The 27,526-nt window shown below is 35.0% G+C and overlaps 2 protein-coding genes across 3 annotated transcripts; both read left to right on the top strand.

Moving 5' to 3' along the window:
- Positions 1–10,701: 10,701 nt before the first annotated feature.
- On the top strand, positions 10,702–13,809 carry LOC126709832 (protein SICKLE-like). Of its 2 annotated transcripts, none has more exons than XM_050410179.1 (3): positions 10,702–10,901; positions 11,619–11,936; positions 12,770–13,809. In XM_050410179.1, the coding sequence occupies exons 2-3, from the start codon at positions 11,624–11,626 to the stop codon at positions 13,468–13,470; spliced, it is 1,014 nt and encodes a 337-aa protein (XP_050266136.1). In that variant the 5' UTR covers positions 10,702–10,901; positions 11,619–11,623; the 3' UTR covers positions 13,471–13,809. The 2 variants fall into 2 exon arrangements, with proteins under 2 accessions (XP_050266136.1, XP_050266137.1); XM_050410180.1 differs by lacking the exon at positions 10,702–10,901 and adding an exon at positions 10,929–11,087.
- Positions 13,810–19,285: 5,476 nt separating this feature from the next.
- Positions 19,286–21,125, top strand: LOC126709673 (protein VAPYRIN-LIKE-like). The gene has a single exon (XM_050409994.1). It carries the CDS (start codon positions 19,484–19,486, stop codon positions 20,873–20,875), a length of 1,392 nt encoding a protein of 463 aa, XP_050265951.1. The 5' UTR covers positions 19,286–19,483; the 3' UTR covers positions 20,876–21,125.
- The last annotated feature ends 6,401 nt before the right edge of the window (positions 21,126–27,526 follow it).

Here is a 27,526-nt window from a genome sequence, read left to right as displayed (position 1 = left end):
ATGCGTAATTTTAACTTTCATACACCTATGAAAATATGTTATTTATTTATTTATTCTATCTTCTCTCTTTTTTTCAATGTGAAGCACATGCTATCATTCTTACAAACATGAGACTCCAAAAACCCTAGATATGTCAGCCAAACCAGAAGATGATAAATTGTCATAAACCTTACAACTATGCACCATCTAATACCAAAAGAAAAAAGTAATGATAATAAAGGCAAAGAAAGCATAGACTTTGAAAACTTAGAACAACTCCAACGCCTACCTATAGAGAAAGTTTCCAGTAGTTTCTTTTAATAAAAACTTCTTGGTCTCCATGAGAGCATCATTGTTCACATGTAACAACATAAATATAAAGTGTCTTAAGTTATTATTACGTGACTTTTTCTTAAACTCGGGTAAATATTAGCGTACACCGATTATTACACACAACCGTACATACATATTTTACACCAAAATTGTGATTTGGGGTTGTTGTACACACACTTTTTACACAAAAATAATTGTATACAACAATTAGTGTGAAATAAACATCACTGCCGACTCATAATATTTTTGGTTTCATATAATTAACATTGACAATAAAAGATAAAGACAAAACGTATAAAACCAAAGTTGATGTAAAAGAAAAAAAAAAAAAAAAAGAAGAGTAAAATAATAGCACGCTAGTGCTTGTATATTTGGATGCATATGTTGTCCTTATATGAAGGTTTGGCTAAGCATGTGCCACACACATACAAACTATACCAAACATCTTTGCCGTGTTGCTTACTACACCTTTTCTTTTCTTTTTTCGTCTTCAGCTTCCCTTTCTTTCCTTTTTCTATTAGCATGCGCTCTTTCTCTCTCTTTATTCAATAGGCTATCTGTATCTTTTGGGAGTTAATTTTTTCTTTTCTTTTCTCTCTAATAACGTGCGGCCCACTATGAGTTTTGGCCTTTTCTGCATTAGGTCAACAACTAGGAACAGCTTTCGGCCTCTTGTGCCAATTGGGTCAATTCCACCAAGTGGAAAATGATTTTTTGATGTATAATGTCTTTTTTTTAACTTACCCAAAAATTTAGATCAGATGGGTCAGTGTAGGCACCAAAAAAAAACCTCTTCCCTTCTCTTTTCTTTTTTGCTAGGACAGTATAGAAAGAAATTAGATTTGATGTATTGCCAGTGCCAAAGGTTTTTTTTTTTTTTTTTTTTTTAAAGAGAGTTTCAACCTATTACATCTGTTCTTAATGATAGTTCTTTATCATAAGATAAAGATATCAATCAACTTTTGGTGTAGACAGAAATTGAACCCTAGATCCCTTATTCGACCATCCAAAACTTTACTAATTGAGTTAACTCGAATTCACTTTTCTTGTTCTTCTTTATTATAGAAACAAAGAGATTAGAGCAATTGGGTTCTTCTCCTTTTCTTTTTTCCTAAATATATATAGGAAGAAATAGATTATATAATAGCCATCAATCCCATCATATTCATTGCATATTTTCATATACTATAAGGCTGGCTTCTAGGTGCAATGGAGCTAGAAAGTTTTAACAATTCATATAAAAACAGAGTTCAATTTTTATAACATTTTTTTTTACTAGAAACTATCATGAAACAACTAATTTGTGCATATTGTGTGTTAGGACATATGTGATTCACTTGTTAGGAACATATGTCACTATTTTATGTAATTGGCTTATCTTTTGACAAAACGCACTTTACCTGTATTTGGATAGATCTAAGATGTGTTTAATATTTCAAGAAACTGTGTTTCAAGATCAAGTGTTGAAGACATGCAAGTCTGTTCAAGATTCAAGCTGAAGAAGTGCTGTTTATTAAATCTCGACAGCTAGCTATCCATCGAGCTTAAGAAGCTGTTCCAGCCCCGTGGCTCGACAGCTGCTTGACAGCACCTCGACAGGCAGCTATTTGTCGAGCTTTATAAAAAAAAATTTCAGTTCTGTTTTGATTCTAATCCGTGATTATGTGTTTGAGCCTTCTTTTCTTCTAACTCTAGACATATAAAAGGATTATTTTAAGGGCCGTCAAAGTGTACACAAGTTGCACAAGTGTTGAGCAAAGTTTGTTTAAGCAATTTGTAACCAGAGACAAAGTTTTGCCCTAGTTCATCATTCTTGTGAAGAAGTTGCTATGTATGTGCACCGTAGGGTTTTGTGACAAAGTATCTTCTTGATCTTCATCGTTGGGATGGAATAAAGAACTTTGCAGCCAACAACTTTCTCTAGTTGGTGATTGAAGTCGCGTACTGGAATCCGTGCATTGGTTAGTCATGTACTTAGGAGCCGTGCATCGAAAAGGAAAATTGTCACTACAGAACAAGTCCAATTGGGTATTGGGGTAAGGGTTCAACTGTAGGTTGGTATAAGGTACTGGGATTCCTTTACTTGTAACCGCTTGTTGTGATAATAGTGGAATTTCGGGAGTAGTGACCTGAAAATTACCCGGTGAGATTTCTGCCGTTAGGTTTTCTCCATTTGTAAAAAAATCTCCGTGTTATTTATTTTTTGCTGCATAATTAGTTTATTGGTGATTTGTTTGTGCTACCACGCATTTGCATAATTAATTAACTTAATTAATTCACTTGACTAAATTAATTGGTTAATTTATCACAATGGGTCAATTCGTTTTTGGCCTATCATTGTGAATAACAAAAACAACTTTTGAGAAGACAGATCTTGATAGACATATTATTTGCTGCATGTATCTGAATTTTCAATTTCTTTGAGCATCTTCAAATTACTTGCATTTTCAAACATTTTTATTTTTGTACAGAGTATAATTACTTTTATAAATTTTGATAAACTATCATATATCCAAAAAAAAAAAACTTAAAAGGGTTTTAAACAAAAGGTAAATTAAAGTATTTAACAACTATTCTGACACATTCAAAATAAAATTATGAAAAGAGATATATATTGGGCGCATATGGATGGTTGTTCTTTTGTGTTTTCAATTGACATGCATGGGTCTTTTTTTTTTTTTAGGCTGAGAAAGAACAAAAAATGACATGTGTAAAGACTGATGGGTTAATATAAGCATATGCTATGCATTTTAGAACATCTCCATATTGTTCTTTTTCCCCCTATGTATATATGTCTTTCTTCTTCTTTTTTCCTCTGTATTTTTTTCCCCAAAGTAGTATTTTAGATTTTCTAGCTGTTAACTTGATTTGATCCTAAAAGAAAATTGTAGGTAAAGTCTTATGTCATTGAATAAAAGATATGAGATTCGAATCATGTCTTCATAAAAAACTAATTTGTATCTTGATCTATTTTAAAACGATTATCATGAAGTAGAAACTATAATTTAAAATTCTATTGTATCTATAAAATAAAATTTTAAAAAAATGGAGAAATGGTAGGCAATTGGAGACAATTTTAAAAGGAGAATAGCGAAGAATATTCCCTTTGTGCTTTCCTTCTATGGCCCAGCTAATTGAATTTTCACTAATCAAATCTTCTTGTGCTTAACTTCTAAAAATGTTTCTTCATGTAGTACTTTGAACATTCTAGATAAAGAATAGAGGTGATGATGGTAACCAATCATAATAATTCTTTTGTTAATGAATTCTAACCAAGATGACATCTTCTTCCATTATAAGAGTAAAATGAATAGTGAGATCAATGTTCAAGATTTATAGGTGAATGTATAACATATTAATAAAGAAAAAGACATAAGAATTCCTTATCTTGTTTTAGCCTAAATAAACACAAGGATGAGAGAGGTTCAAAGTCATTGATCACTTGCATTACCTACAGCAACAATATTTAAAATATAATGGTCATTATTTAAATGTAATGGCCCTTATATTAATAAAACACTATAGTTAATGTTATGCATCCCTTTAACAAAAATTTAATATAATATATAATTTTATGTTTTATGTTTTATGTTTTATATTAGGTTGCACAAAATGTTGTCTTTAGGTTTTCCCTTTGCCTCCACTAGGTTAACTTTTTATTGGGTATTTGGAGAAAGAAAGCTATATGCAATGAATGTGTGGTCTTGGGTGATGAAGTCACTCTTGATTAATTAATACAAAAACACCACCAGACTTGGTTCATTGCATGTGAGGTATTGGGTGATTAATTAGATTCTCCCATTGAGCAAAGAAGTATCACATGCTTGTTTATAATCGTCTTTCATAATATTTTCTCATCACCTAAACATAAAAAAGTTACATAATAAAAACTGTGCTTTATATATGTTAGGTAAGACCGAATGTTGAAGCAGACATCACTCAAGTATTTTGGTCCAAGATTTTCTATGATGACAATTTTATTGAAAAAAACAAAGTATGCATGACCCATTTGGCTTACCATTAATCCACTTTGTGGTCAAGCTGATTCAACTTTCAATTATGCTTTCCCATGCTTCAAATTAATCAGACAAAATAGGCATGTTTGTCATGTGTTTGCTACATAGTGAACTGCCTAATTTTGGTGTTGAAATATATTGCATAAATCACCCAGATAATCATAGCATAATAGTATAAACCCCATAGTGGGAGAGGAAGAGATTTTGGATTAAATAAATTAAACCATTATTTTCAATTTTCAAATAACAAAAACAATATAGGAAGCACCAAAGTTAAAGTGGAGTCCAAGAATTGGCCTTAAACAAAGAAGATTTCAATCATTGTCTTGGTCACTGAGTCTAGTTTCCTTGTGACATATAGTCCATGATATCAAATTGGGTGTATTTGTTTCTTTATGATGAATAGGAGAGACCAATCAAACCTCGAGACAAACTAAAATGGGTTTGACAACCACCCTCGTGATATATGAAAATTACACTTCCCAATATTTTGAATAATTGAGGCTCTACCCTTTGCTTTATGAAAATTCAATGTTCTTACTTTAGTTGCAACTTTATAACCATTTGTTTTGTGGGGTCAACTCTCTCTCTATCTCTAATGTCGCAGAAAAGGGGAAAAAAAAAAAAAAGGTGAAAGCAATTGGGTTTTAACTAGGGGAATTGTTGGGTATTGGGGAAGAAAAACAATTTTTGCTGATAGGTAACATTATAAATTACAAGGAATTCCAGTACCGTATTACAACAGTTCATTGAATTTCCATGTCAAAGTTTTCTTCTTCTTTTTTGAAAGCTCCATGTCAAAGTTAAATACCTTTTTTTTTTTTTTTTTTTTTTAAATTGGCAAGTGGTTATTGAATATTATATAGTGAGAAACATCTCTAACTTAATCCTGAAACAATTATTTAATTAATTAGATCATGTGTTAGTTAATTCAATTAGGGACAACTTAGTCCTTAGTGAAAATTTCCAAGAAGCTACAATTCCCCCCCCCCCCCCCCCCCCCCAAAAAAAAAAAAAAAGGAATCCTCAAATGGAGAATTGTCAGAGATTGTTATTTGTTAAAAACACCTTCTTGTGGCAGCCCATTTGGCCTTCAAAAAATAAATTAATGTAAATTGTATAATCACTTGGGATAGGAAGTTCTGAAATCTAATGGTAGACTTTGTAAAAATTACATGGGGGAGTTCTTATATTGCTCCAAGATAATTAAATATATTTCAATTTTAAATTTTTTTTGGTATCTTCTATTGATGGATAATTGAATGAGTCAGAGTACATGTTAGCATCGAATTTAATTAAGTTAAATAAGCATTAATTTATCAAAATATTATAGTAATTGAAAATGATGTTTGAGAATGACGATGAAATAGATGACGAAATGATGAGAGAAAATAAGGAAGAAAACGACCTTAGCTAACATTATGTGTGTTGATGGCCTTTTCGGAAGCCCAAGTGGAAGGGAAAAGCCTGGCAGCACGGACAGAAAGGGGTTGGCAAACAGATAGAAAACTCATTAAACCCAAACAGCAGGAATAATGGATCACAGGCTCATGAGATAAATAAATGGGTCTTGAGGAGGTAAATGGGCTTAAAGGAGCCCAGAAAGAGAGAAAAAGCAAACCATGGGCAGTATATGATGTGGAAAAGTGAGAATGGGCCGCGATAGGCCCAAAGTAATGAAAACAAAGAAAGTAAGGGGTTGATGACAAGCCCATGAACCTCAAGGATGAGGAATAACGTAATTGGGCTGGGGAAGCCCAAAGAATTCAGTAAAAGTCCATGGTAATGCGAAGTTAGGAAAAGGGCTGAGGAAGCCCAAGGGAAAACAAATGGGACACAGGAGCCCGCTAGTAATGTAACACAAGAACCAATGATCTTGCTGGGCCATTAAGGGAAGAATAAACGGCAAGTCCAAAGGGGTTCAGCCAGATTGAAACAAACAAACTCAGCAGGAATGATAGAGTGATATGACAGGAGATAGTAGGAGGAAGAAGGGTGGGCTGAGGAAAAAGCAAAGCCCATCATCAAGCAAGGCTCAGCCCCAAATAGGGCAAGCCATAAAGGAAAGGGAAACCAGAAAATGGTCAAGAACGGACGGCAGACTGTGCAAACCAACCACGCAGACGCATGAGTAGTAGGCAGATTTTGGACATACATGGAAGAGAGGCATGCGCAAAGCCCAGACTCCATCAGCCTGTAACCAGCCAATATAGGACATGGTGAGGTTATAGGTCAGAGGTAAGGGGGTATGGTTTGGTGGTGGGAGAGGGGAAAACCTATTTTGGGGTTTCTGCTAGGGCTCTTTTGGGGGAAGTGTTTTGTTGGGATGACATACCACCAAACGGGCAAAGCTGAGTTGGAACCATTAGGTGCATGCCATGAGGGATAGGGAGAGAGAAGGCACCCATACCGTAGTAGGAAAGGGTGCCACGACAGACAAACAAACAAAATAACATTCTTTTGTTTGGCGATGGGGAATGGCTCACAGTCGGACTAGTGGTGGTCGGCAGGTACACTCAAACTAGATAAAGGTGGTTTAGGGCTAAAATAGTAAAATCCGGTCATGGCAGGCACTATAAGGAGGCCCTTGTCGTGTACAGGAACAACAACAACAATAGTAAGCACTACGGTATTTGAAAACTTGAAAACTAGGAAATAGAAACAAGAATTAAGAAAAGAAAAAAAGGGAATATTAGAAAGGAAGGAGAGAAAAAAGATAGAGAGTGAGGACAGTAGGCATGCACCAATAGGTTCATTCCTTCTCTTTCTCTCAAAATTCTTCCCTCTGCCAGAAACGAAAGATGTTCTTGGGTGCCAATCATTCAGGTCCACTTCCCTCAAAGTGATTAATTTTTACGGCAGGATCTCCCTGAGATTATTGACTTTGAGAAGGGGTGTTCTTCCCTCTCTGGTTTTGGTCCTGCGGATCAGACTTGATCTAATTTATTTACTTTCTCAATCAGCTCACATACAACTCACTCGTTCCCTTTCACTTTTCTTATAAAATGATTGCTGTTAAAACAATGGTTATCTTTCCTTAAACGAGGTTTATCTGTTCACTTTAATAAAGATCTCAAAGTATTTGATTTTATTATTATTATCATGTTTGCCTGCCACAACTCACTTGAAACAGTTCTGCCCGCCGTAAGCGTGTTCCTGGTAGACGAGACATAGTTTGTATATAAGCCGTACCAAGTTGAGTTCCAATTGGACTGGTCTCAACTCCCATACCTAGAACACTCGGGCCCTATACCGTAGAAGGCAGCCCAGCCCACTTTAACCAAAAAGGCCCACTACAATGTGTTTCCCTCTACTAAGTGCAATGGGTGTATACACATTTAGAAGATGTGTCCAGTAACAATCACCCTACAGCTGAAAGACTTTTATTTGAAACCCAATTACCCAAAACCCACTATCAAAAAAATTATATTAATCTCTCTCTCTCTCTCTCTCTCTCTCTCTCTCTTTTTGGTAAATTCTGAGAATACTTGTTTTGCTTCCAATGGGAACAATTCCCATAATTAGGAAATGATGTCATGAAAGTCTAAAGAAAGCACACATGATGTTCTCTTGATGGAACATAAACCAAACTGTTAGTTCCTGGTAGTAAACCTCAAAGCCACGAGAGGTTTCCTTGAATCCACAAGGAGAAGAAAACTGGAATCCACTAGAGAAATAGTTTGTGGTTCCCTCTACTGAGTGCAATGGGTGTATACACATTTAGAAGATGTGTCCAGTAAACCCTATAGCTAAAAGACTTTTATTTGGAACCCAATTACCCAAAACCCACTATAAAAAAAAAAAAAAAAAAAAAAATCTCTCTTTTTTTTTTTTTTTTTTTTTTGTGTATAAATTCTAAGAATACTTGCTTTGCTTCCAATGAGAGCAATTCCTATAATTAGGAAATGATGTCGTGGAAGTCTAAAGAAAGCACATGCGATGTTCTCTTGATGGAACATAAACTAAACCGCTAGTTCCTGGTAGTAAACCTCAAATCCATGAGGGGTTTCCCTGAATCCACAAGGACAAAAAAACTGGAATCCACTAGGAGAAAAAAACTGGAATCCACTAGAGAAATAATTTGACAAATGTCTGTATTTATTGATAATAGTCTGATTTGCTTCTAACGGCTACAAAACATATAAATATTGAGAAAAACGTCTAAAACTCTAATTCGTACTAATTACGCAATTAGGTGACAAAATACCAAAATTTACCAAAAATGGCAAAATTGAGTTAAATGCAGAATCATAAACTAATGACCTTAAGGGTCGTTCCAAAACAGACGAGACCTTATTCTGACTTTTAAATTAAAAGTTATTAAGGAAAAACAAATATTACTATAAATAGTAAAAACATTGTTTTCGGAGTCCTAATGAAGGGATTCGCCTAAATTTTGGCGACGTTCATAGTATCATGAGTCTGGATTAGAATGCTATTTCCTTTCAACTTGCTAAATTTCATGCAATTTCGACACTATCACCCTAATAGCCTCTACTGGCACCCCCATTTAATCTTGCGATGTGACTTCCTGCGCCCTTGTTGCTCTAAGAAGGCATGTGCTGTCTGTTCTTAGAAAATATGATAAACATGGCATTTCTATAAACTTTTGAATAAATGGACCATGAAGAGCCCTCTTTTAGTTTTTGTTTGGTTCATTTATTGGATCTTAAATAATTGATCTACTAATGATTTATTGGTTCAGAGGGTATGGGGTTTGGGTGGTGAGACTTTTCCTTTCAATCCAAAAGGAATGCAAAAAATTGATAAAACATAGATGTCTTTGTCAGTATTAGATTGTAATTATATATATGAGAGGATGTTGTGGGGTATAATATTGCAGGGGATTTTGGCACAGAAAGAAAGTTACTATTTCTCATGTCATTTGTCTTTGTTACATATATGAATAAAATGGACTCACTAATTCTGAGTATAAATGGATATGGTGATAATAGAGCATGATGGGCTAAAGCTGGGCTGGACATCCAAGCCATTTTTAGAGGACAAAGATTACACTATGGAGGCAAATAATGGACTTACACATGAATTTCTTCATTCTTGTTTTTTTTGTGGGTAATTATTAATATAATAATATCACACACTCTGAAATATTTTTATCTTTGATCTCATTAATCATTTTTTTTTGGGAGCCCAAAGACTACTAATAGCACTCACATCACATCGGTGTATAATAGAAAAATGTGTAAAGTTTACACAATTTTGCTAAAAAATAACCTACATCAATCTGTGTATAATTGTATAAATTTACACTATCACTGTCCAATTTGTATTTACTTTTTGGGATGTTAACCAATTATAAGGGATATTGGTTTAGGAGCTATTTTTAGAAATATTTAATTCCGAGAATGATAAAACAATAAATGTTGTTAATAGCTTTTTATATTTCCTATAAAAGTGGTGTCAAAACTTTTCTATTATGGTTCATTAACAATTATCTTAAAGGCATCTGTTAACATGACCCTTAGTTTTTTTATTATTTCTTTACGTATTTCGAGAATGAAGGAAAATAGTGAATGATGGTTGTTGTGCACAAAGATAGAGAAATCATTAAAAAAAAATCATAAAAAATTGATATTTTAATGTAAGAGCAAGACTTAGGTACTATTCCTTAAGTTTCTCTATTAAGATTCTGTCATGTAGATTTTTCCTCATGTGATGGAAGTGTATTTTTTAGTTAAGTAGTTACATGACTCAATTTTAAGTGGGGAACCTTAAAAACAGCACTTAAGTTTTGTTCTTAATATAATGTAAAATAGATAATTTAATGTAAAGTATTTTGAAAAGGTGAGTGTGTAAAATAGAAAAAATAAATTCTTATGTTAAAGTAAATAATAATTTTTGAACGAATTGATATGAATCTATCAAGTAACAACTTTTGTTCTTTTATGGCTAGGTGAATTTATTGCAGATTGAAATTGAACCCCAAACATGATACGGACCCATAGCAAAGGTGAAGGTACCACTAAGTCCAAAAGTCATTAACAACTTACAAAGAATTTTGTTTGTTTGTTTTTTTGAAAATGATCTTTTGAAATTTTCGTATTTGGTATGACAAGAAAATAGAGTCAATGAGAAATTTAAAATTCAGTAAACAAAAATAACTAAGCATTTTGGGAGGAAAATGTTTTCAGTTCCTCAAGCGTAAAATAAATTTTATGAAAAACACTTTAAAATAGAAAAAGACTTTTTCACAGCATCCCATTTGACATAATTAAGGTTGAGACATCCAATCCAATCCAATCTAATCGAACTCATGATAACTATAAAAATCACTGTGTTATTAAAAGTGTGAGTTGGGTCGAGTTACTCAAACCCAACATTTAAAAATTAAAAAACCAAAGCCCATTAATCTTCCAAAACCAACTTGAGCTTTCTAGTTGGGTTGAGTTATTGGGCTGGTGGGTCTAATACACACTCACACAGCCCAACCTCTCTAGCCCCAGTTTGACACACACTATATAATCTCACTCAACGTTCTCTCTCGCCGGCGACCTCACTTCCGGCGCCGACCTGCGTTGTCTTCAGCCTTTTCAATCTTCTCTCTCTATCGAGGTTAGTAATTTTCTTTGCTTAATGTGGGTTTTTACTATTGCCTACAACCTGTCTGTTGAAATGCTTCAATGGGTTTTCAATACATTCTTGTCAATAGCTATACCAAAACTTTCTCTTAGGAACTATTGGAACGTCCTTAATTATTTCATATAATCAAACAGTTTTTTTTTTTTCCTCAACCTTTGTGTATGTTTCTCTTCATGAAACTGATCATAATTTATTAAAATTGTTTGTTTTTATATGATTCTTCTGTGCATTCTTTAGATTATTGATAAGCATTTTGCTTTTGGGTGTTTGAGAATTTGGGTTTAGGTTTCTGGAAAAAAAAAACATGCCTTCTTTGATCCATGATACCACAGAAACAAAATACATGAAGCTAAGGTTTCTTTCATAATTTTGCAACCCAAAACTCTTGTTTCCAGTTTTTCTATTTAGATTATTCTTACAGCATAAGTGTTAGAAGTTGTTGGTTGACGAAAACGGTGATGACAAGCCATGAGGCTGGAAATAACTTAAAGTCTGAAAATAAGACCTTTTTTTTTAGTTATATTCTGCTGGCTTTTTTGTAAACTTCAATATCAGTTTACTCGTTTTGTTATCCAGTGCTGTGATAAAAGTAGTAGCATTGAAGTTTTTGTATCGAGCTGGATGACTGTTTGTTCATATTATTTCATGTCTTCCAGGGTTTTGAGTTGTGAATACTGTTTTGATTATCAGATTAAATGGAGGAATCAGAGAAGAGGAGAGAAAGACTGAATGCAGTGCGCATGCAAGCTGCTCAGTCTGAATTTTCAATTAATGTTGCAAGTTCTTCGATGCCTGTTTCCCTTTCTAATCCATTGATTGAAACCTCTGCAACTATGGCAGAGCAGGAGGAGTCATGTTCTCCTAGGTTTGATTTTTACACAGACCCAATGTCAGCATTCTCTGATAGCAAGAAGAGTAGCAAGGCTAGTAATCAGAACAGACCAGATTATTTCACATCTCCCAATTATTGTGGTTCTCCTATGGCACAGTTTTCACCATCTCTTCCAGGTAGTTTGTAATCTTTCATCATTTTGTCATCTCTTTTTTTCATAGGATAATATCAGATTACCGCACACAAGATGCAGAGGCACCTAATAGATTAGTATGAACATCATGAGCTGTCCAGTAATAAAAGTAGTTGTTGTGATACTTTCTTCTCGATTCCTTCTTCTATAACCTGAGCTCGAAGAAGGAAGAGGTAAGAGGGCGCTAGAGAACATGTGGTCAGGGTGAATGTGCATTTGCTTGAAACAACTCTCTGATAGCTGTTTCAACTAGACGCATTTTGTATAGCCATGCTTGTCTCTCTGATAGTGTTTTCTTAAAAATGAAATTGTAGTTCTTGGGTGATGTGATTGTTTCACATTATTAATAAAATAGTGGAAATTGAAACTATTTTCATTCCAAAAATGCTATTCTGTTTTAGCGACTTACGGTTTTATTCTGGTGCTTTGAGTATTTGATGGTATAAGTAGGAGCCACTTATAGAGATGAAACATGGGTTGGTAGAGAACTTGCGATCAGTTGTTATTCAATGTAGCTTTAGTGAATCCTAGCCATGTTTTTTCCAAGTGGTGGGACACAGGGACTGGAAAATATTTGGATTTCCATGCTCAGGGCCTCAGGCTTCAGTTTAACCTTGGGCAAATTAATCACTACCTCTCACATAAGCATGTCATTGTGAAAATGCATGCAGTAAAGTTTTAATTTTATTTTTAATATCAATGAAACAAAAGGGGGATTCTTGTATTGTAATTATTGTTATCATTATCATTGTAATAATGGCCGGAATGTTTTATGATGATTATTTGTCACCTGAAGTTTCTCTTTTCTTGCTTTAGCTGGACCAATGAACCCTGGAATGGCTCTGTATTCTGCTCATCAAATCCAGATTAGCAGTTCACCCAATCAGATAACGTACCAAGAACAAGGTTCTTGTTACAGCCCTGGTCCACATAGAAGCCCAATAGGAACATCCAATCCTTTTACCATGCATCCCCGGACTCCAGAAGTCTGGAATGCACCAATAACCCCAACAAGCAGTAGTTTTCCATATAATCCATCTAGAGGGGGTCATTATCCAAGCCCTGGGTTTGGACCAAGAGGTAGCCTGCGTTTTAATACTCGGCAAGGCTGGGGTCACTGGGTCAGCCACAGTCCAAGCCCTGGTTCAGGACGAGGAGGCAGTCCTAGCCCTGGTTCAGGAAGAGGTGGGAGTCGCTGGTATGGAAGAAGCATGAGCCCTGTTTTGGGACATAGTAGTGGACGAGGGCGAAGTTCTCATGCTCGTCTATCGGGGCCTCAGCAATTTTACAATCAGTCCATGTTAGAAGACCCATGGAAGTTTTTGAAACCAGTTGAATGGAGGCGCATGAGTGCTTTAGTGAATAGTTTGAACGCCCCTGACTCATCAAAATCCAGGATTACAAAATCTCCTAGCACAAGAAAGACCAAAGTTTCAGAACCTTCAAACAAGTCAAGTTCTCAACCAAGCTTGGCTACCTCATTCAATGAAGCTGTAAATGACACACCAAGTATATGACAGTTGCTGGGAGTTCTCACTTCTCAGTAGGATTTCTAACCAGAAAGAGAAGCAGGAAGGCTTAAAAGGTGTTTGGTGGATATCTAGACTCCTGAAGGCACCAAAAGAATTTCGTATATCTCTTTGTGGAGTTTCAAAGAAACTGTTACTATTTGCAATTGCATGTAATGATCGCTTTTAAAATTCAGAGTAAATTATCAGAAGGCTGCAAGCATCTGATACTGTACAAAGTAATAACATAGCAAGTTAATTATAGTTGTATTTTGCAAGTTCTTGTGGCAACAATCAAAGGTTTCCTTTACAATTGAATATCTTTACAATATGATTGCATTTTTGTCACCTTACCAATTAAGGTGCATGTTGACCATGTGAAAGTGAAGGCAAGAGGCAACTGATTAATCCTGAGAAGATTAAGAGCTGTCAATGATTTTAAAGGGTTCCTCACCCCCCCCCACTCCCCCCCCCCCCCCCCCCCCCCCCCCCCCCCCCCCCCCTTCTCACATTAGTGCTGCCTTGGACCTTGGGTATTTATTTATAGGACTTTTCTCTTGCAGGTAATTTTCATGGACCCTACTCCTACTTCCCTTTCTCTTTAGGGCACACAGGAATCCTACACTTCCTTTTGCCCAACTCTTTGGAATTTAAAAGGCACATACTTTTTTTGGTTAAACAAGACCATAATATTAATTAACAGCAAACAAGTTTACTACAAAATAGCCTGGCTTTATCAAAAGCCAGCAAAGGTTCGACCACAGGCGGTGGTTCATTCAAAATAAGGAAGTCTATTAGTTGTACTGCCCCTGCAGTCAGATAAGAGGGGTTCCAACATAAAGTTAATAGATGAGGGATTCATAAACATATAAACAAGAACTTCAATATCCATTTCTACATTAATATTATTAATTCCTAGCTGCTGACCTAGGTTAAGGCCATCTTTAAGGGCCCAGAGCTTAGCCTTGACACTAGAAGTGGTCCCTAAATTCCTTGTACGTTTAGGAGCTTCTAACCTTGAGAAACCTGCTAGCATAAATGTGTTTCTTTGGAAAAATCTGAATTATCCACCCAAAAAAAAAAAAAAAAAAAAAAATCATGGGGGTAACACACTCCCTTAGCTTGCCTTTAAGCTGACTCAAAATACATTTTGGAGGGTCTTGAAAACACAAGATTCCACACAGTGGTTGCCCTCTCTGAAAGTGTTAGTGATACCAAAGACAAGAGATTAGAAGGATTTAGAATTGATCTCAGATTCTCAATTCATTACAGTTAGTTTATAGGGTTAGAATTTAGAATCACCAGCTCTAATATCATGATAAATTACCAATTATACCAAAAGTTTAAGCTATTGAGAAATGATGAATTAAATCACTTAATCAATATTCTAACTAACATTTAGTACCACAACCTAAAGCTAAAACCATGCCTTGAAACAAGTTTTTGTTGGCAGCATATCTTGTTCATGAAGGTATGTATAAGCTGTCCAGCCAAGCTCAAAAACATGAACCACGTTTCTCTGTTGTTAAAGAAGCAGCTTCAATGAAAGGAGGCAGCTTGTAAAACCCCTCACTCTTGCTCCTGTTGAAGTCTTACTACAATGCCTGAAGCTTTATTTGCAGGGTGGTTTGCAGGGATTGCTAATTTGTTACTAAGAATGATTTTGAGCTATAATTGTATGTTTTGCTTTCCACTTTCTAAAGCTGTGAAAAAGCTTCCATCTGATGCAGGTGTCACCCATTTAGCTTCTGAAATACCCAATATCTCAGTGCTGCTAAACAAAGAAACCTTGCAGAAATATTCAGCTGAAGGATGAACATGGTCTATTTTCTATCTCTTCTCTGGCCTAAATACAATGAAAATGGGTTGGTCTGGATAATCACTCATGGCAAGACTTGCGATGCCACAGCCCACAACCTAGTAAGTATTTTAACAGATGATCTTCATATTCTAGCACAAAGATCTCTGAGGTAGAGGTGGAATCTTCAAATTGAATTCGACAGGCTGCTGAAAATATTTCAACCAAACATCATAAGGGAAAAACAAATGCACTATCTAAATGAGTAAAAGAAAGAAAATGCTATTAATTCTTCATATCAAAATGGAGAATTATTATTTCAGATTCAAAACTCATCCTATGTATACTTTCATGATTCCATTGACTATGGTTATGATGCCAATTATTACTGTTGACAAGAATGCCCAATGTAAAAAAAAAAAAAAAAAAAAAACTATCATATAATTTCATTCTGAAGCTGCATGAAGTGTTGTAGTGAGACTTTAAATTCTAAAAACTGAGTACCTTGCCAATTGGATATTTCTTTTTCATCTTGAGAGAGATGGTTGATAGGTAAACTTACCCCCAAGGATGTCTATTTTTGAAATAATGTGTGAAATATGTATTCACGACACTCTCCAGAGGACTAATAGCTGAAAGTTTAAATTATCATTAATATTATCTGACTGAGTGTTTTTTATCTAATTTTCTATAGTTGACACAATCTATCCAATACCCTTTGTGATAGTGCTCCATGAATTGGTATTTGATATGAGACAATTGCTGGTTACTTAGTAACATGGATATTACAGAACCAAATAGGCTTATTCTTTTGGATTCTTAAAGGCATATGGACAGAGAGTTGATAACAGCTGACTGCAATTAATACTTGAAAAACTTATCTGTTTAATTTTTTCAAATAGAGGGGCCAGTAAGCATTTGATAGAATCATTTCTTCTAATTATACAAATAAAGAAACAATAAATAACTATATTAATAGATCAACCGAAAGCAAATCAAAAAAATGATACAAGGACCTCCCAACTGCATTTAACTTGAAAAAATTAGTAGTAATTTGTTGGACCAGCTAGAGGTAAGTCCAGATCCTTACTGATAGGCAATAGCAAACCGAACAAGTACTGAATCTCCCTTCCTGAAAAAGTGAATCTGTGCTTTGTTTGGAAGGATCATCATAAATGATTAAAGTATTTTCCTCTTAAGATATGCTTCTTCCACACCACCCCCCCCCCCCCCCCCCCCCCCAAAAAAAAAAAATTTGGTTATCAATAATAATGGTTTATCGTCTGCAAACTTCATAACAAGGTTTCCAAGAATGCAGGCATAAGCGTTTCGTAATTAGTTCAGAGGCATAAAGGTTGTTAAAGGACAGAAAGTTGAGTGCACACGAGCCCAAAACTGCCATGAAAGTTTTTAGCAAAACAACAGATATGGGTTTACATCCTGGCTTACTTGCAAGATATGCAAAGAAGTATGTCTTGACATAGACTCTCATGCTATTGGTAGCATACACATCGTTAAAGGCAAAACTGAAAGCAGCCAAAAGAAGATCCAAATTGTAGAGAATCATAAAACAAGAATTTAAGGGTGCCCCTAAGTTAAATTTTATTTTTTTTATTGAACTAAAAAAAAGACAAGTATGCATCCAAGTAAAATGTACAATGGTTGGAAGCTCATGTTTTTTAGTCATTAATGATTTATTTGATCACAGTAAAAAGTGAGCAAGTGACTATTGTTGGACTGTTGTAGCAACTTTTCTTTATAAAACAAATTGCAGTGCAGCATCTTTGTCTAAGTTTAGCCCACTCTTCCAATGGTGCCAATCAGAAAAGACAAAAACAGACAATTGCATTGGTTGTTATAGCCATGATTACATTTCCTTACTGTTGGGAAAGATGGGCAAACATAGTAAACTTTAGATTCATATATATGAGTTCAGGCATATAAAATTGAGCTCATATTGCTCTTTGCTCAAAGAAAATTACTGTTGATATGCTGCCCCTTAGATGTTAGATAGTTTCTAAATTGGTATTTTCTTATCCAAACAATAATAGAAGCTCCAGTAGAAACTAAAATTTAAGAAAGCCAGTGCACCTATTTAAATATGAACTATAAGGAAAACTGTATTTTAAATTTCAATCTTCAATTTTTAATCATTCATAGTATTAATAAATAAATAAATCCTTGAAAATGAAAGAATCTAAATAGTGCTTATCCCTGTTACAATCATTGATTCCATTACTTGTCAAACATGATTATTACCTTAGTTCCACTTACTACTTTTTCACACTCTCTAGAGGCTAGAACCAAAACATTATGACTGGTTCACAGCAGTTACTAAAGCTACTATATGGAAAGATGCACCTTTAGGCCCAATTCCATTGCATAAAAGAAAGACAAAAATTTCTAACAATATAGTTATGAAAGAAAATACAGCATTAATTGACCAACTTGGTGAATGTATATAGACCAATATCAGAATCTAGTAAAAGCCTATTGAAACTCCACTTGTACTCATTCTCTAATTCAAGTTTACGGCTATATTTTTCATTTTCCAGAAGGTGTCTGTTTGCCAAAAAATAATTTGGACCGTGTATCAAAGTAAAAGATAAAAACTAAAATTGAAGGAACAAAAATATCTTTTGAACCCACTTATAGCTGTCAAACAACCCAAACCCAGGGAGTCATTGACAAACTGCAAACTAAGCAATGTTCTCATCTTTCATTAAAAATGTATATATATAAACAAAACAAAAAATGAAGACATTGAATGTGTAAAAAAATGAGAACATTAAACAAAAACGATGACTTTTTAAAAATTAACATGGCAAAACTAATTGAATGTGTAAAGTTACAATTGGTGTCATTGTTAAATAAAAAAATGAATAAGAATGTTATTTATGGCTACAAACCATACAAAGAAGGCCCATGGAAAGTGATATTATGAGCTCATTAGATTTAAAATAATCAATTTGTAGTTGCAAGCACAGACATCTTTCATTAGTCAAATGGCAATGGTTCCCATATATGTCCATGGACCAGTCATGAAATCACTAACTCTGCAAGAACAAGTGATTTGATACTAAGCTTTAGGAATAATAATTATATGCATAATTGTTTGCGAAATGTCATGGACAGTTGCTATCTACCAGACTAGAAGTTACAGGTAACTAATTTGGACCTTTTCTGGACGTCTGTAATCTCCAGTAATATAAGTCGTCATGCTTACATGATGCTTGACATTTTGGCATTCTCATTTGCATTACATGCTCCTACCAAAACCAATTAAGTGTAAGAACCATATAAATTATTTTCTCTAATGCCTAGTATGTTAAACAACTGCCTGTAAGTCAGAAATTCAATATCACTCAATTGCAATAATTATTTCGGCTTAATAATCTAATATGCCATCACTAAAAGATGTGCAGTGTGTTCTGCCTGAGGACCTTGCTTTGGTTACCAGGCTACGGCAAGGTCCCCTCTTAACTAAGGCACATGTTTCCTCTCATGAATGTAGCCAGAATTAGCCTAACAAAACTCACGAATATATTGTAGAATTAGTTTAAGCATTTTCTACAGAGATTTCCAATTCACTATCAGAAAAATATTTCCTAGATGAACAAACCAATCAGCTGCCTATTTTAACAGTCTAATCTATCAAGATTAATAAAAATAATATGATCTCACTGTGGAAATTGAACAAAATGCTCCTATTGGGAAGCTGCAGGTACCATCAGTTCATTTTTAAAGGTCAGAGCAACACCACAAGTTGAAGTTGTTGAACTGTTCCAGTCAAACTACCAATTTTTGTATTCTTTAAGAAATAAAACAGAAGGTACCTCATTGTCTTGCACTTTTGAAAAGTAAGTGCACATGTTCAAACAGGCCAAACTTTGATTAGCGACCCTTTCAGTCCACCATCCTATCATTTTCAATGTCTTAATCTCGCTGACTTCATACCCAAACCAACAAACATGGAATACATTAATCCATCAATCAACTCACTAACAATTAAAAAAAAGAAAAATTAAGAAGATAATAATAAAATTATCAAATATTTAGTACAAAAAACCAGAAGAGCATCTAAGCATACATCTTCTTTATCTGGCTTGCATTGATACAGACAAACCCCAAATTCCAATTCCAATTTTCTCAGCAAAGCCAAAAACTTTCTCAAGAAACCAAAAGGGTGTGAGCAAGGCAAAAGGCAAGTCATCACTCAGCACCATGGATAGGCTGGTGAAACCAGACCTTAAAGAAATAAACTTGGCATTCAAAAAAGGCCAAAAATGCACCACCACGTTTCGTTTAACCAACCTCATGCACGCCATGGCTGTGGCAGTTTCTCTAACCACTACAAGGCCATCTGTATACTCTTTCAACCAAGCTTTCTCTGTAATCCCACCACTCTCTTCCTTAACATACACCCTCCTTATCTCTCAGCCCTCTGATAAACCTCCTCTCTCTTCTCCTCCTGATATTATCACCGTCCGATCCTCCATGCTCCCCATTGGAAAAGCTCACCAGGATTATCTCCGCCGCTTGTTTTCTAAGCCTGGACCCCATGTTTTCAGGGATGCCACCATACCCATCAACCTTGTGGGTCACCAAGTTGTTGTCTTTCTCATTTCCCACCATACCCAGATCCCAGAAATTGAATTCTTTTTGAAGAAAGGGATTTCTGGTTGTACTAGGACTCAGCTCACTTCATTGCTGAAACCTGCTATATTGTATAGTAATGCTAATTTTGTTACTGAAATACTTGATGCTGGTGCTGATGTGAATTGTAAAAATTCAGATAAAAGGTCAATGATTACATTGGCTATTCGTGCCGGTGATCTTGGTATCTTGAAGGTTTTGATAGCTGCTGGTTGTAAAATTGATAATTCGGTTGACAGGATCTTGCACGAGGCGGCAGCTGTGGATAGAGTGGATTTGATGGAGTTTTGGCGTAAAAGGTTTGGAGATATTGATGTGAACTCGGTTGATTTGGATGGCCGGACACCAATTCATGTCGCAGCAGTTAGGGGGTTTGTTGAGGTGATAAGGTTTTGTGTATCAGTTGGTGGGAAAGTTGATGTTTTGGATTGTAATGGGTGGAGTCCTCTGCATTATGCAGCTGCAGAAGGGCATTTGCAGGTTGTGAAGTACTTGTTAGAATGTTCCAATGTGAAGTATGTGTTGAATAATGAAGGGAAGACTGCTTTTGCACTTGCTGTTGATAATGGGCATTTACATTTGCTGGATTTGTTGCATTTAGGGAATGTGTTGCATAGGGCAGCAAGGGTGGATGATATTCATGGAATGAAGACTTGCCTTGCAGAAGGGGCTAACGTGAATGGGAGAGATCAGAATGGATGGACACCTTTGCATAGGGCTGCATTCAAGGGGAGGGTTGAGAGTGTGAAGTTGTTGCTTAATAATGGTGCACAAGTTGATGTTGTTGATGATGCTGGATACACGCCACTGCATTGCGCGGTTGAGATGGGGCATGTGCAGGTTGCATTGGCGTTGATTGCTCATGGAGCTAAAGCAAATGTCAAGAGTCTCAAAGGTGTAGTTCCTTTAAATTTTGGTCGTTTCAAGAATCATCCTTCTGTTGATCATCCTGTGTCATGAGAAAGAAAGAGCTTTGAATGGAGAACGGGATTATCTGTTTTGTTGAACTTTGTTAATGTATTCTGCAATTTATATATAATCTTGTGATTTCTGTCTGATATGGATTGTAAGGAATCAATGGTTGGAGAGAAAGAGAACGGACTGTGTTCCACTTCCAATCAAGGTGTACATCTGTTTCAGAAAGGGATCATATGGCCCTTGAACCTTCAATTTGGTTTAATGAAGATTTAAGTTCCCCATTCCTATGTAATGAACTGAGGTTTTTGTTTTTAAATTTTAAGGTATTGTGTCGTGTGTGTTTATTTTGTACTGTCCCATGCTTCTTATAATTTTTTTTTTAATTTTTTTTTTTTATTGTTGAAAATATTATACTCTTCTCGATTGTTGTTTCTCCAGAAAAGTGAGATCTTTTAAGAACTTTGCATAGCTGAGTGGCATTGAAAGGGCATTGTTGGCTGTTTGTTCTGACCAAATTGTGAAATTATGTTGTTAGTTCTTGGGCTGTATTTGATAATTCAGTTAGTTCTTGCACATGAAATGTATGTAAAGAGTATTCATTTGGTGAAGCCCATTGTGGCTATGGTGTCCCTGAAATGACTTGAATTTAAGCATGCCGCTTTTGAAATTGTGGAACTGAATTTTGTTGATTTGGTTTGTTGTTTCGCCTTTGATTTTAATAAGCATGTTAAAATTTGTTACATCTCTCACGAAGGAACCTCCTAAGTTCCAACCAATAAATGTAGTTAATTTAGCTACTGCAGAAAGGCATGTAGAGGCTGGAAAATTCTGCCTGCCTACTTTCGCTTTGTGTGAGATGTCAGGATAAGTACAGAAATATTGCTTATTAGCTTTTGAATTAGTAACTACTTCTTAGTACTCGATTCTCTTCGCTTAGGTGTTGTGTTGCATTGAGCTGATAGAGTAGATGATGATAATAGATTAATCACTCACCCCAATCCTAGCTAGGTAGATAGAACCGGTGATTTGTCGAATCTTGTAGCAGTCCATGCTCTTATTGGACAGTAGGAAGAACATACTTCTTGTTCTACCTCTTTTTTGGATCAATGGGAGAGGAAATTTGGGAATGGGAAGATGAGGAGTTCATGGAGATTGTTGAGAAAGCAAAAAGGCAAGAAATTGGAAACAAAATCTTCAAATTTTCAACTTGAAATCAAAAGCAAAAGGAAAGGAGCCAAACAACAAAATTGGGTTAGAACAAGAGAAAAACACTAAGATAGCTCTCAAGTCTCAGCCCAAAATAAGGTTCAAACTCCCTCTAAATTTTCACAAGAAAAAATGTAAAAGAGAAGGAAATTTTTTTTGGTTATTCAGCCAAGCAAGAATTAGAGGAATGGGTTTTTCTTCTTTGAAGTTCAGTTAAAAGGAGGAACTAACAGGTGAATAGGAGTTCATAGAGAAAAATAATTTGGCGGGAAGTAAACTCCCATCATTAAGCTGGGTATGTGAGAAAAATGAGTCTTCGGCTTAGGCCCAACCCACTTCCAGTTTCTAAAAGTTTCTCTTTCAAGTCCATTTTAATCCTCCGAATTATTTAAACGCCTAAGCCCATTTTAATATTTCAAAGCTTTTCAAATAGACAAGCCCATTATGTAGCATGAGATTTTGTTTTTTTTTTTAAGGCTTGAAACCATTTCCTAGCATTTTCTAGAAAAAAAAAAATCATTTTCTATGAAAATGAAACAAAGTTTCTCTCCAAACTTCAAACTCTTCATATATCTTTATACTAAGTGTTTGTTTGGCTAACTTATTTTTTGTCAACTTATTTTATTATTCAGCTTATTTTTGCTACTATTTATGGCTCTCACTGCACTTTTTGGTATTATTCATGAGTCTCACTGTACCATTTCAACTAACATTTACCTTTATGTACAGTACTTTCAGCAAAAAGTTTTTAGTTTCAACAAAATAAGCGAATCTCAAATAGATCCTAAGTGTGAATTTTGAAAATCCAACCGTTGGATTGCACATTCTTACTATATCCTTTATGCTTGCAAAATTTTAAGAAAATCAAAGATCAATTGTTATAGAAAATTGATATGAGTGGTATCACAAGTTAAAATATTATGGGAAATTGAAAAGGCTGTTATTAGCACATAATAAGAGAAGGAAATTGTCATGGGAAATTGAAAAGATTGCTAAAATATTAATTTTTTTTTTCTTTTCTCATAAAAAATTTCTTAAAATGTTTTACTAACAGATGCCTTTAAGGCATTTGTTAATTTTTCCCTAAAAATATATTATATAAACTTGGTATTTTATTGTGTAATAAATTTGTAAATAATATCCTAAGTTATCAAATTATATTTATAATTTATTAATAATATAAATAGTCATTTTCATAAACAAAGATTATTCTATTAATGAATCTAATCAAATTGTCTGATTTCATTACTTTGTCTTATCAATATTCTTAAAATTTCTCGCAATTGATATCAACTTCCACACTATATATATATATAATAATCAGTTATATATCCTATATATTGATAAAACAATTTTTTTTTTGAATAAATATTTTATTGACCAAGCCATAAAGGAGAATAGTTAGAAAAGTTGGGCGACCGGAGGAGATGGGCAAAACAAATTTTTTTTTTTAAAATAAATAAATATATATATATATATATATATATATATATATGAAAGACTTTTAACATATGACGTTCGTTCCTGATAAATATTCTTTATCATCAAATCAAGATATCAATCCCAGATCTCTTATTCAACCATTAAAGACTTTACCGGTTGAACTAATTGAAATTCACTTTTTTTTTAATTAATATATTGATATTAAACAATAATAAAAAAAATGACCTGCACCAAGGACAATAACGTATGGGCGGTACCAAAAGACTAGTCATCAAACAAGTTCATTGAACTCGTTATTATGGGTGTGTTTGGATACCACTTATTTTACTTAAATTGAAAAATTATTACTTAAAGTACTGTAGATAAAGGTAAAAGTTAGTTAAAATAGTATAATAGGACCCATAAATAGTGCCAAAAAGTACAGTAGGGCCCATGAATAATAGCAAAATTAAGCTGAATAATGAAATAATTTTCATTTTTCATCCTAACCATTTGAATACTGTTTATTGCTGAAAACTAAAAACACTGTAGCAAAATAATTTTTAAATGTGTGAATAGTGCTGTGGGACCCAATTTTAACATAAAATTTGCTAAATTCTGTACTTGTAGGTCCCGTGAACAGTGCACGAGATCCACAGAAAAAGCAAAATGCACTAAACTTTCAGTTTTCAGCAACATCCAAATTCACCCTATGTGTGTTTCTCTCTGCTCTCACTTTGGTTTCCTAGCTAGCTAGCTCTTTTAACTCACCATTCCTTCTCTCTCTCTTGCTCTCTCTCTCACACAAAAATGGTAGATTTGAGAGTTTCATGTGTTTCTCTTTGTTCTCATGCTGCTTAATGCACAAGGAAATGTTGCATTGACAGCACAGACACAGAAAATGATACCTAAGGCCAACAAAGATGGCCCTTATTTGGGTTTGGTGATTCCGAACCTATTTGAATTGAACCCTCTTCTTCAATCTACAAACTACATGTCTAGCTGGTAAGTGGTAAACTGGTAATACTAGGCATACTGAAATCATTTTATTAATGGTGTTTTTTTTTTTTTTTTTTTTTTGGTATAGAAGTTTTGAAGGGAAGGATTTTGATTTCAGTTTTTAATTGTTCTAAATGACTTACATTAAGTATGAATGGATGAATTAATTGTTTTGTTAAAGAAATTTATGAATAGATTTAAGAAATATTAATATGTGGATTTGAAATGATTACATGTAAGATATTTACTTCAAAGCCATAATTGTGTTTAGGAGGGTGTTCAACTGTCCTACAAAATGCTCTGATCTTCTTGTGATGTTCTAATTAATTTGATTAGAGCTAGGTTTGTGTCCAGGGTGTTGTCTCTTTAGCGAAGGGAAAGAGTTTGTTTAGTAGTTCTTTGATTGTAAGGCGTATAGTTTGTGAAAGGATATCTTGTACTCGCTGTATATGTTGTGTTTTCTCACAACATGGTGGGTTCCATGCACTAGTGAAGCTCACATGTGACTTGTGAGTGACCTACAATAAAATGTATACCATGTAGGGGTGTGCTCGGTTCGGTTTTGGTCGGTTTGTATGGGTATGGCCAACCAAAACCGAATATTTCGGTTTGTGAAATTCTCAACCGAAACCGACCGAAATGACTGGAAATCAATCGGTTTCGGTGTATATCGATTTCAGTCAGTTTCGGTCGGTTTTCGGTTTTCCAAAGAGCCTACCCACATATAAAAAAATCACATATTAAAAAAAAAAGTAATAGAGCAACAGAGAGAGCTGTTGAACAAATAAGAATGACAAAGAAAGAAAAACTTCCAACAATATTTGTTCAACAATTTACAGTATTACACATAGACTCCAACAAAAAATTGAAAATATTTTGAACTTTACCGTTGCTGCACCATAGCAGGAGCCTACCCCCATGCTTGAGTAGGGATGGCAATTTTTGCTCGACTTGCGGGTACCCGGCCTGGCCCGACCCTAATGGGCCGGGTTTTACCCAGTCTGATTAGGAATAGGGTCGGGTATGGGTTTAAAAAAAAAACCCAAAGCCGGTTCGGGTCGGGTCCAGGTTTTATGAAAAAAACTCGAGACCCGGCCCGAAACTCGGCCCGTTTAAAAACCCGTTACCCTAAATTACAAAAATACCCTATATATATATATACCTATAATCTAACCCTAATCCGGTAATCCCTCATTTCTTCAACCTCCCTCGCCTCCCTCAGCTCAGTCCGACACTCCCTCACTCCGACACTCCCTTTCCCTCAGCTCAGTCCCTCATTTTAGCTCACTCCGACACTCCCTTACTCCCTTACTCCGACACTCTGACACTCCCTCATTTCAGCTCAGTCACGCCTCCCTCGCCTTCTCACTCTCACGGCCTCACTCTTCCTCAGGACCGATTGAAGTTTCGGCAAGCAAAACCGAAGGTACCAAATTGCCATTTGTAATCACGAACTTTGAGATGTGTGTGAAAATTGGGTAGTTTTTATGTTTGAATTGGTTTCAGTTTTTCTGTTTCGGTTTTCCTCTACCCAAAATTGGGTAGTTTTTATTATGTGATATGATGAGATGTGTGTGAAAATTTGGATGATTGATGATGAGGTATGATGCTCTGTTTTGTGTGTGTGTGTTCTAAGTGTATTTGTTGATATTTATGTTTGAATTGGGTAATTGCCATTTGTTTATGTTGTGCCACCTTTTACTAAAATTATTCAGTGAGATTCTCTTTGGGTAATATCTTTCGATCTAGATCAGAGAAGTTTCTATACAACTTGGGTTTGATAAAGTCATATGCTTGAGCAGTTAATTTGGAGAAAAAATTGTTTCCAATGCATGTAAATATTAAGTAAAAAGTCTGTTTAGTTGTAGATTGTGCTTTAGGACCAAATTGCAAAGGTTTAGGTGCTTCCCATGTAGATCTTGGTTTGCTCTCAAAATTGCAATCGGTCAACTTGTAAAGTTTCATGTGCATACAACTAGTTGCACCTTTTGGTTATTGTTTTGCGTATATACATTTACCTGGTTGCATTTTTTTGGTATTAAAAAGTGTTTTGCAAATACAAGTGCACTGCTCCATTACTTCAGAATATTCTCTCTTATTTCTTGGTCTGGCAGAATTTTAATGCCATGATATTGTTCAAATAAAAGAGGATGGAAGTGAGTTTAATGTGAGTGTGATTTAAGTTTTTAAACTGAGATCAAGGCCCCTAAAAACATTAAAGAATGTCAGGCTTCATGTAGCAGAAAGACATAGTTTAGTTGATTGGTGAAAATGACTTGAAAAAATGTCAAACACATGGCTCAAATATTGGATTGAAGTGCTGTGTTGCTTCTAATAAGAGTCAGGACCCTCTATATATATATATATATATATATATATGGAGATTTTGTTTGTTTGGTAATTAGGATTGGATTTGATGATAAGTAATACATTGGGGATGTTGAAATCAGTGAAACTAAGTGTGAAATATGGTAGTGAATTTTTGTACACATATCTTTCACCTGATTCAAGTCTCAAAGCATTCTGTTCCCCTGTTATTTCCCTCATTTCTGCATAGTTTGTTTAATGGAAGAAATTGTTTGTTTTTTGTGTTTGTTGGGAATGCAGATCCTAAAACGGAGATGGAAGACACAAACACAGACACAAATAAATATGGTCTTCCTCGCCAAGTGGCTCTCCCTTGAGAAAGGGACGTTGTCCCTTGCCAACTATGCGGTCTCCTTCGCCATTTTCATGATCACCCTCGCCATTGTCGCCTGGCAGCTCACCCTCAGGATCACCATTAAACAACGAGTAAGTGTTTGGATTTGTAGTTAATTATGTTTAATTATGATTGCGTTGATAGAATTTGTGAATCTGTGTAATTATGAATTTGTGCCTATTAATCAATGAGTATGTGTAATAATAAATTTGTGATAATTTGTTTTGATTCTAACTCCCAAACTTCTGAACCAATTAGGAATCCGAAATCCCCGACGGTGGACTTAGTGAGAGAAGACTTAGAGGTAGAGGAACAAGAAGGGACAGAGGGAGAGCAAGAGCCTACAAATGAGGACTTGGATACAA

This window comes from Quercus robur, chromosome 12 (genome assembly GCF_932294415.1).
Source record: "Quercus robur chromosome 12, dhQueRobu3.1, whole genome shotgun sequence".
NCBI classification, from domain to species: Eukaryota; Viridiplantae; Streptophyta; class Magnoliopsida; order Fagales; family Fagaceae; genus Quercus; species Quercus robur.
The sequence above is the reverse complement of the archived record's forward strand: the minus strand, read 5'-3'. Positions and strand labels throughout refer to the sequence as shown.

Coding starts and splice junctions, on each gene's coding strand:
- LOC126709673 (XM_050409994.1), top strand. CDS start 19,484: ATGGATAGGCTGGTGAAACCAGACCTTAAAGAAATAAACTTGGCATTC.
- LOC126709832 (XM_050410179.1), top strand. CDS start 11,624: ATGGAGGAATCAGAGAAGAGGAGAGAAAGACTGAATGCAGTGCGCATG. Junction 11,937..12,769: donor GTTTTCACCATCTCTTCCAG/GTAGTTTGTAAT, acceptor TTCTTGCTTTAG/CTGGACCAATGAACCCTGGA.